The 10649-nt window shown below is 36.3% G+C and overlaps 1 protein-coding gene across 2 annotated transcripts; it reads right to left on the bottom strand.

Moving 5' to 3' along the window:
- Window positions 1-206: 206 nt before the first annotated feature.
- On the bottom strand, window positions 207-6344 carry b3gnt7 (UDP-GlcNAc:betaGal beta-1,3-N-acetylglucosaminyltransferase 7). 2 transcript variants are annotated; one of them, XM_058401720.1, is made up of 2 exons: window positions 6223-6344; window positions 207-3298 (listed from the first exon to the last, which is right to left on the bottom strand). In XM_058401720.1, the coding sequence occupies exons 1-2, from the start codon at window positions 6249-6251 to the stop codon at window positions 2083-2085; spliced, it is 1245 nt and encodes a 414-aa protein (XP_058257703.1). In that variant the 5' UTR covers window positions 6252-6344; the 3' UTR covers window positions 207-2082. The 2 variants fall into 2 exon arrangements, with proteins under 2 accessions (XP_058257703.1, XP_058257704.1); XM_058401721.1 differs by having other exon boundaries at window positions 207-3289; window positions 6223-6318.
- Between the last annotated feature and the right edge of the window lie 4305 nt (window positions 6345-10649).

The raw sequence follows: 10649 nt of genomic DNA, 5'->3' as shown, positions 1-10649 counted from the left end.
TTACAAAAGCCTTAATAACAAATTAAACCAGACCTGTGATTTACAGCTGCACTGCTGTGGGCTGATATTCAACTGTTTAGTGGATTCGTTAATTAACACACACTGAGCGATTTTTACACTTTACTTCAAATTGAAAAAAGATGACACCAAAGTGTGAAGGGAGAAAGAGACGCGAGTGAAAGACAGAACTACAGAACACACGCATCTTCGTCTTTATAGATCTTTATTGACAATTATTCTCTCCACATTCTGGCTGATTTCAACAATTTCAATAATTTCAAGTCAGAATTTATAAAAGGTGCATAATTTAAAAAACAAAAACAAAAAAAAACATGAAATATTAACAGACCCTAAACCTTCAGACTAGTCTATCTTTAATTTATGTACAAGAGTATTTATTCATTTCACAGTTAATAATGTACAGCATCTAAAAAACGAGACACCTGTCCTTAGTGGGTTTTATAACTACAGTAATATAACCTAGAATCACATTATTACCCTGTGGAGCTGGAAAATGTCAATAATAATATGTCTGCTGTGTTTCAAATCACACACGTATATTCAACAGGACATGAGTGTGCACCCTAAATGTAGTGTTACTGTCACAAATACAAATAAATAAAGTAAAACAAAAAATGATCCACACAACATATACTAAACAAAATAAATTGAGACACTTTTAACTTCAAATGAAGTGCACCAACTTTTTCTACAGTATGAACTACACTTTAGGCATTTTTATGTTTCAGGTGTGTGATTTGAGATGCAGATTTATACACATTTACTAATATTTTACACTGATAAACAGTGAACAACACAAAACACAGACAGAACAAAAGACACAATGGCACAGACATGAAGAGGCAGACTGGACATAATTAAATGCTCGCCTGTAAAGTACCTTTGAACATCTTACGCATTTTTAGTGTAGTGTACACTTTCCTAAATAATTGACAGTTACATATTCACTACATGATAACATACCTAGCTGAACAATAAAATCTTTTATTGCTCCGGTATACAGTACCTTGTAGGAGTATTCACCCCTTTCAAACCTCCCCCACTTTGTACTGTTACAAACAAAATGAAAGCATGGTGGTGGCTGCATCAGGTCAGAGTTACTCTTCTCCTCCTGGCTGCTTTGCAAGTCACGTCGATTCTTTTACGTTCATCTAAGAAACCTCACCCGAGCTGATCAAGGGAAAGTGCATGAAATTTAAGTAAGTGAGAAAGAAAGAAAGAAAGAAAGAAAGAAAGAAAGAAAGAAAGAAAGAAAGAAAGAAAGAAAGAAAGAAAGAAAGAAAGAAAGAAAGAAAGAAAGAAAGAAAGAAAGAAAGAAAGAAAGAAAGAAAGAAAGAAAGAAAGAAAGAAAGAAAGTTTCATTTTAGCCTTCAGAACACCATGAGTGAGGTAGAGATGTTTTTGTTCCCTTCTGCTTCATTAGAACATCTAATGCTTCTTTAAATACATTCAGAAATCAGTACGGTGTGATAGCCCCCCCAAAAAGAAACCACAATAATCACCCAATATCACCAAAGTGTACCATATAAAATAACAATACGTCACTTAAAAAAGAATTCTTCAACTATTTCTTTTTTAGCGTTCCTGAAACACACAGGTTTCGTGTCAAAGTGCTTTCTCCAGGAAGGACGAGCAATGCTGCTTTCATCCTGCTGAAATTTCTTTTGTGTCACTGTTCAGACAGCACACTAAGTTTGCAAGCACAGTGAAGGAACTCGCTGACCTTTATGTAAACATTTGCCGCAAAAGAATAAGACACATATGCAACTGTTAGCAAAAATAATCATTCGCTAGCTGGTTTTTAGGTAAATGGTTGAGAGAATAACGATATGAGAATGTCTGAACCAGTGCCCTTCCATTTAAAAGCAACTTAATACATTCAGTGATGGGATCGATATTATTTATACTGGAACCTAAGCTAAAGGAATTTATGGGGCGCCATTATTTTTGAGAAAACGGAAAAATGTGAAAGTCGGTTCCATTTAAAAAGGTCCTCTTTTGTATTTCATGTTAAGACTCGGGTTTGGTTACATCAAATCTAGTTAACGCTCCGTAACATTGCTATAACTGCTGCTGCTGGTCTTTTGCAACTTCCCACATCAGCCCGTGGTTGACCGTGCACACAAGGTTACTGTGGACCAACCTCCACATTTCCAGAAGTTTTGGAGGGAGGAGTTTATGAACCACGATCATGCTCTTGAAGAAACATGGCTCATTGTTCAGTTTGCTTTTTTTATCCTTCAAGAGACCAAAAGTTTTAAACGCGTTGTGTCTTATAGGTGTCACCTTTAGCACCTCTAAGCACATTCCGAGAAACACGTCGTCGATCGGAAACAACTCCAGTGTTTCTGACGTCACATAGAGCCGCCGTGCCAGCGGACCGTCCATCAAGAAACCTCCGCCTCCTGCGTAAGGTGGGTATTGTGTCTTGTTATACAGCGTAGGCGGGATGTAATACTTGTTCTCTTTCTTTCTGATAGGTCTCGCTTTGAACAGGACGTCACCGGCAAACAAGTCCTTCGTGTTCTTACTGCTCTCCAGATACTCCAGAATGTTTGTCACGCCAACGAAGACATCGTCGTCCCCTTTAAAGATGTATTGCACGTTCCCGCAGTAGATGGAGAACCATTTCAGGAAGTGCGTCTCCTTTAACGTGAGGTTGAAGAATGTATCCATGAAATCCCACTGCAGGATGTCACCGTAGATATAATCCTCATATTCCAGAAGCTTCTGGTGGTTCGCCTTCTCCACTTCATTTGTAGAAGTTCCCAACAGGAACAGCAACTTGATCTTCTTGCCGTCTATGACCTGCTCCTTTCCCCAGGTTTGCCGGATCACTTCGCGTCTGTCGTGCTGTGATATGATGGATTTTATCACTAGGAGGAGGTGCACCTCTCCAGAACATTTCTCTGGGTGGTTCATGATCATGGGGAAATATCTGCAGTGTCTGTAGAGAAGAAACTGTTGAAAGTTCTGCCCCAGAGTTTTGAAACCTTCTGTAGAAGTAACATTCTTGTTAATGCTGCAGTTTGTGCTTGTGATGTCCCATGTTCTGACTATGTCTCGTTCATACACTGGTGCTACGGTGGTTTCAGCTGAATTGTCCGGCTTTGCTTTCCAATAATTTATCGTTTCCCTCTGCATGCGTGCATTCCTCTCGATCTGTATGTCCCCTCCGCTGCTGACGAGTCCTCTCTGAAACACGCTGACCATCAGCACAGCCACAAGAACCATCAAAACTATCGCCTTGTATGTCCTCCACCGAAACCTGGAAGCCCTTGTAAAAAGAAAATAATTTGTTAATTAAAAAAAGGGCAGTACAAAAGTAATATTTTTATCTAGTGAATATATTGTTTCAAAAATGCTCTCCCTAGGGAGTTTTCATGTTGTAGCGCCGACTGAGAAGATTCTGTATTTGATGTATTTTGTATATATTTTTTATCATGTGCCACAGTCATTCAACTCGAAACACAATGGAGGACAATACTGCACTGCATTTTGTATTTGTTTGGGCATAATTCCCCCTCATCTGCCTATGCAACTTCATAGTCACCCACAACAACAACTCTGTCCATTTAAAAAGCTCAGTGACGCATTGCTGCATCCATTCAATGGAACAGAAAGGAAATATTTAGCTGATGGAAATAAAGCATGCCAAAGCTTTTTATCATTTTTTTTTATGTACAGATGGGCAAAATAGGGATGTAATCGATTTCATATGTTTCAGGATTTGAAAACGGCAGAAAAGATGGGGAGCGTTGTAAAACAAAACTGCAGTTTTCATATCTATCCAGTTTAACGAGTATCTAGCTTTACAGCAATCTCTTTTATTTTTTATTGAAATACTTTCAGAGCAACTCACCAAAACCCATGAATGAGTCTCACTTATCACACAATGGGATAAGTCTTGCTAATCTTGTTTCTTTCTTATGAAATGTCAGGTTTGGAATGCACACCCGTGAGCTGACAAAAGTTGTGAATTTCCGCCTCCATAAAAACGACAACTTTATGGAACTGATGTACTGTAAAAATAGTTTATTAAGTGTGTCTCACTGAAAAATAAATTTAGTTTCAGGTGAACAACCTGCAATATAGATATATAGCTGAATAAAAATACAGATTAAAATACATTTCATCATTCCTCTCTCTCTCTCTCTCTCTCTCTCTCTCTCTCTTATCTTATAATGAATATTGACACTGTAAAAGATGTAGAAGGAAAGCCTCATAAAAAATCTGTCTAAAGCCCTATTCAGACATGAGATATTTCCCATGAGGAGGTGTGCAATGTAATTATTCCAGGAGCAGGGGTGTAATTTCCACTGGGGACATGGGGACATGTCCCCCCCACTTTTAAAATTTGTTTGTTATGATTTTTTAACCGCACGCTGTCATCACCGCGGAGGAGCAGGACCGAGCAGGACACAGTGAGTCTGCCTGTGTCGATGCACACTCGCTAAAACTAGCTGACTGAAAGGTGTAATGAATAGGTATCGCGGTTGCGACACAGTCAGCGATGAAACGCCAGGAGCAGCAACAGATGACTTTAATGCCATCATGGATGAAAAGAAAGAATGGAGATGTGAGCTGGTTGATTCAGTTAATTAGCTCAGGTCAGGATAATCATATTTTCTGTTGATGTTAGCCTAACGTTAACATACACTGTTGTTGCTAGGAAACGTCAGACTGTTAGTTGAATATATAATGTAGATTAGAAGATTCTGTGTAGCATGAAAACGAGTTCACTTTAAACCGTGCATTTCCTCTCAGCAATGTACGACCACCAGACTCTGGATGTTAGTTTAATGTTAGACTCGATATGATCATAACATCAGAGGACAGACGAGGTGGATACTAGGGATACATGGAGAGATGGGATTGACTGGATAGACGGAGGACAATGAAAAATGTTCTTAATATTAAAGTTACATTTTCTTTTATGTTTGTGAGATTGTGTGCCAATCTTGCATCCTGTAAACCAGATACATAGTGTATCTATTTTGTTATCAATTTCCCCATCCTTTTGGATTACAGAACGATTAATGATTAACGATTACAGATGGTTACTTCCTTCCCTAAAATGATCTACTTTAGCACCAGGAATGTAAATGTTTTCATTTGTTCATTAACTAAGGGGGGTTGTTTATGCATGAGAGACAATTATTAAAGTAATGATCAACATTTCCATATAATTACGTATTAATGTTGCTGCTGTCTATCTGAAATTGCTATTATAAAATAGTGATGTAACACACACAGGTCATAGAAGCTTTTCGCTTTTTCTATTCTAAACCCCTGCGGTTTGGTGGGATGTGTCTCTGACAGACATCCTCTACAACAAGTGATCTATTTTACATTTTCAGCTACAGCCGTTAGTTTAAAATAGAAGTTTATTTAACAGTGGAAATTGAATCTTACATTATTTAAATTTTATTTACCTGCAAAACATTAATGGTGAACATTTTTGACTTTAAAATAAAATGATTCTCTCAAGTCTTGGTGATCGGCCCTGATTAAACAATAAATAAATTAAGACATCTGTTTAATATACATAGGTTAGTAGCCTATTCTATTCTTTTAGGCAGAATTCATCATTATAATCAACTTAATTATATATCACCATAGTCTCTAAATGTATGTAAAAGCAGGAAATGGGATTCAGATAGAAAACATTTCCCCCATTTTGTGCACCCCCCCCCCCACACACACACACTTCTCGAACCCAAGTTACACCCTTGTCTATCAGTAATTTTATATATCAAGAGAGAAGGAGAAATGTAATGCATATCTTATCTGAAATGACAACAGGTGAATGAAGTTTTGTGCTTTTTATTCAGATAAGCCCACTCCATGATGCGCTTTAATGCAAGAGGAGGAAGAAAACACCGCACGTATGCTGCCCTGATAAAACACATCAAAACGAGCTTGATAAAATAAAGCGTACATCAGACACCTTTTTAAGGTATTTTCTTTGGGAAACAATCATTATTATTATTATTATTATTATTATTTTATTCTTATTATTCTCACAGTACCATGTATGAAAATTCCTAATCACGTGTATTACAGACCATAAGCAGCACAAATGAAACTGAGGTCAATTTATTCACTGTGAGCTCGAGCTGACTCGCCATTTAATCAATGAACTTCCACAAGAAAGTGAAAGAAAAAGGAATCACGGACAAAATACGAATGTTTACTCACATGTTGAGGGAATTTATAAATTCAAACATCTTGGTAAAAAAAAAAAAAAGAAATCTCGCCGAATGGTCGCAGGATGTGTTTCACCTTATCTCCCACAGAAACACCGCTGCACGCACGCGCCCGCCGTCTTTTAAAGACTCGTGGACCTGTCAATCAGTCGCAGAGCCACGCCTTCCGGAGCGGGAATACACCCCCTGAAGGCTCCGCCCCGAAATATGAAGCAGGTATCGTAACGATGTTATAACGCTATGTTCTTAGTTTCTCTCAGAAAGCTCAGACAACCTTTATTTACATCTAATGTAGTTTGTTTCTAGCTTTAGTTTCAGTTCTTTAATCCAATTTTTAATAATAATAATAATAATAATAATAATAATAATAATAATAATAATAATAATACGTCAAAGATCATTTAAATGTTTCTATTTCCCTACTGAATGTATTTATTCATTTACTAATTTGTTTGTTTCTTTGCAGATTTTCTCTAAAATGTATTAGATTCATGTTTTCACTTTCACCAACTAAGTTTTGCAACATGCTGTAAATGTATAAAGATAATTAAAAGAAAAGAAAAGAAAACAACAACAACAACAGTAAGATTGTCTTCAAGTAGGCTAATAACTTGTGTGTATGATATTTCTAAATAGTTTATTCATTTTACTTTACGTTTTACAACAATTACCATTATTTACTTATTTTTATTTTTATTTTTTAAAAGAAAATCAATTTGTTTTTACATTACATGTTGTGGAATACCAGTGGGACAGGTTTATAACATCTATAAATAGTCCTTCTCTCACCTGCTTCTCTTTTTCTCTCTCTTGAGGTTAATGCGACAAAAATAAATAAATAAATAAAAAATCAACTTGTGATATTTCAGAGAAACGGCAAAGTGTAGACTAATCCAGCCTAAATATCTTAAAAATGAAATATAGTTCTACTTCTGAATGTTAGCAAACACTGACTTATGGGACTCGCTCTATAAATAATGTCTCTTAATAGGAAATGTCACTGTATCGGTAATTACATGCTATTAATCTGATTACATAAAAAAAAAGAAAAATGGAGTGTCCACTGTACGACTTTAAGTCCATCTGTATGAGCCATTTACTACAGTATAATGTATTACAATCAGATCATTAATTAACCTGTGCTTTGCAGCTGCATTACTACCAGAGCTGAAATGGACGTAAACGCCTTCTAACCAAAGTCCAGAATTCAGCCGCAGTGTTGGATAAAATAAGATCCAAAAATAGTTTGTTACATTCACCTTTCAATTACTGTTGAACAAAAAAAGAAAGTTTAACAAGTCATTTAAAACCAAAGTTAATAACACAACCGTGTATGATATTTTTTTTATTAATATTTGATGTATCTATCAATGTAAACCCAAACAGAGTAAGCTGAATAAACTTAAACAAACAGTGTTGCCCTGTGCATTTTAAAACACACCTAGTGGCAGTGACGACATCATGACACAAACGTACACACAGAGTACACACATGCCTTGCTGTCATGCCACGGGGACCAGTACTATAGTAATATAACACTTCCCCATTGTCCATTAAACTTATTTCTCTCTTACTATAGTCTCATTTTCCTATCAGTATCATATAACCAGTCAGTATCATATAACCATAAGAGATGAAGATTAGAATCACTGTCCTGACCTTGAAAAATGTGACTGGCATTTTTTCAAGTGTTAAGAAGAACAAGTCCTACTGCAAACTATAGGTTCATTCAAGTGTACGAGACTGTGATTAAGACGGAAAATCAAAGAATCCAAATTTATACAGAGGTGCATGCATACCTTTGTGTGTGTGTGTGTGTGGGTGTGTGTCGAAAAAGTGAAACCTTTTGCTTGAATGAACATGAATAATGAGTCATTGTTCCTGTTCAGGAACAAGTGTCAGGAATGTAACTTCAATCATGTGCATATTTCTTTTATTACATTTTTGTTATTCATTATATATTGTTTATTCATTATTATTATTTTTTTTCATGTCTAACTATATCATAAAGCTAACAGTATTCATAACAAGTCCATCAATATATTAATTGTTTAACAATAAATTATAGGAAGCACGGTCAGTTCCTTGTTACTCACAAGGAATGAAAAAGTCATGGGAAATAACAAATCATTCAAATAGAAAATAGACAAATAGCATAGTAAATTATCTATAGATAAAATGCAATTTGATCAAAGAATTTATCCCATAGTTCAGAAATTGTGGAAATCGAACTTCATGAAATTCTTACAATATGTATATATATTGTAAAATGTGATTTTCCTCTGTGACTTTAAGACTTAAATAGAATTATTGTTAAAAACAAACAAACAAAAAGAATTACTTTAGCACTTTATCTTAAATAGATATCTTTAACTTTATCTTAGAATTTGGTCTACTTCCTTGTACACACACACACAAACACACACACACGCATGGTGTTTTTAATTTCATGTGTTTTAGTTAGTATTTATCTATTTAATTTAATAACAACCAACAAACCTCTAAAATCCCTGAGGATGAAATGATATTTGTCCAGAATATAGTTGAAATAAAATGGAATAACACACAGCGCTAATGGTGTAAACATGTAGACTTTGTTTCTGACCGAGGAAGTCTCCAGTTTGGGACAAGTGAGAAAAAAACAGGAATTATTCAATCTTCAGACTTCAGCTGTGTTCCGAAATCCCTTCTTCCTTTCTTTCATCCGTCCATTTCCTGTAGCTGCATGTGCATCCTGTCATTCTGATTTTCCCCTTCTAACTATCCAACACCAGTGTGCATGAGTGTGTGTGCATGCATGTTTTTTTGAGCAAGAAAAGACACTCTAATTATTAACTCGTCATTGTTCTTCATATTTCTCTAGCTTGCTGAGCTACTGTGCGTTTGTCTAGATCATGCACGGATGTGGCATGGTGCATCTTGAATGCTACTGGCTGATGTGTAAACTAATCAGTCACTTCAGATGTCATCCTTCTGACTTCCTGTTTCAAATAGAGACACATCAACATGCAAAACCAAATGACAGCTAGCTATGCATTTCATGAGCACTTGAAAGTCAATGTTGTATCTGTAAGAGTTATTTATATTACTCTACTCTAGATGGTGATTTGTTTTCTCCCAGTGTGTATCTGTAGGTGACTAAGAGATCTCTGAGCTTCTTCTGTGAACACTCACTGCTTATTTTCTCTCCTTACATCACTTAGTTTTTTTTCTTCTCCACAGATGTGACATATTTCAGGTTAATTATAATGCGCACCTTGGCAGATTACAGCATAAAACTACAAATGCTCAGTTACAGTTTTTATGTCCATACAATTTGATAATTTGTATAGAAAAGATGTTGTTACTATGGAAATTCTGCACATTTAAGAAGCTGAAAGTGATAGATTATATATCTTGAATTTATAAAAATGGACAAGCGTAAGGATTTGAGCGAGTTTGATGAAGGGCCAGATTGTGATGGCTAGACCACTGGATCAGAGCATCTCCAAAACTGCAGCTCTTGTGGGGTGTTCCCGGTCTGCAGTGGTCAGTATCTATCAAAAGTGGTCCAAGGAAGGAACAGTGGTGAACCGGTGACAGGGTCATGGGCGGCCAAGGATCATTGATAAATGTGGGGAGTGAAGGCTGGTCCGTGTGATCCGATCCAACAGACGAGCTACTGTTGCTCAAACCGCTGAAGAAGTTAATGCTGGTTCTGATAGAAAGGTGTCACATTGCATCACAGTTTGCTGCAGACCAGTCAGGCTGCTTTGTCACATTGCCTATTGTTAATGTAGCTACACAAATCTAATTGAAATGATTATCATCATCATCATTATCGTAATTATCATTATCGTAATTATCATTATTATTATTATTATTATTATTATTATTATTATTATTATTATGTAAGTGACTCTTGGTAGCATAAGCATTCTTTTCCTGCATTGCTTTGTCTGATTAATCCATCTGCTGCTCTTATTAGTGATGTCACCGTCTAAATGTTTTGAAGACACAGGGTGACTTCAGGAAATATACTCATTACATTTCCAGTTAAATCACCTGAATCTCTCCGTATTAAAGAGTGTAGATCTGATCATTTAATGAATGTACAAGTTCTGTGTATGGTCACTTGGCAGGGCAAAGCTCTAAGCTCACTAATAAAGAAATTCAGATTCTTGGAATAGACGTTGTGAAGGTTGCTCTGTGTGTGTGTGTGTGTGTGTGTGTGTCTACACTCATGTTATTTTTCCTTCTTGTCCAGTCCAGCTGAGTGTGGGTTGATGGACAAACAGCTGTTATAAACACCTTTATCGGTCCTGATTGGCTACAAACAACACTGACTCATACAAATCCTCGTTTAACCTCCTGCACTGAATTCTGGGATATGAGGGGTTACTATAGATCAGATGCCCTTCTGTGTCTCAGAGATTTAGA

The sequence above is a fragment of the Hemibagrus wyckioides genome, linkage group LG10 (genome assembly GCF_019097595.1).
Source record: "Hemibagrus wyckioides isolate EC202008001 linkage group LG10, SWU_Hwy_1.0, whole genome shotgun sequence".
NCBI lineage: Eukaryota > Metazoa > Chordata > Actinopteri > Siluriformes > Bagridae > Hemibagrus > Hemibagrus wyckioides.
Note: the sequence above shows the minus strand (reverse complement) of the source record. Positions and strands in the feature narration are given on the sequence as shown.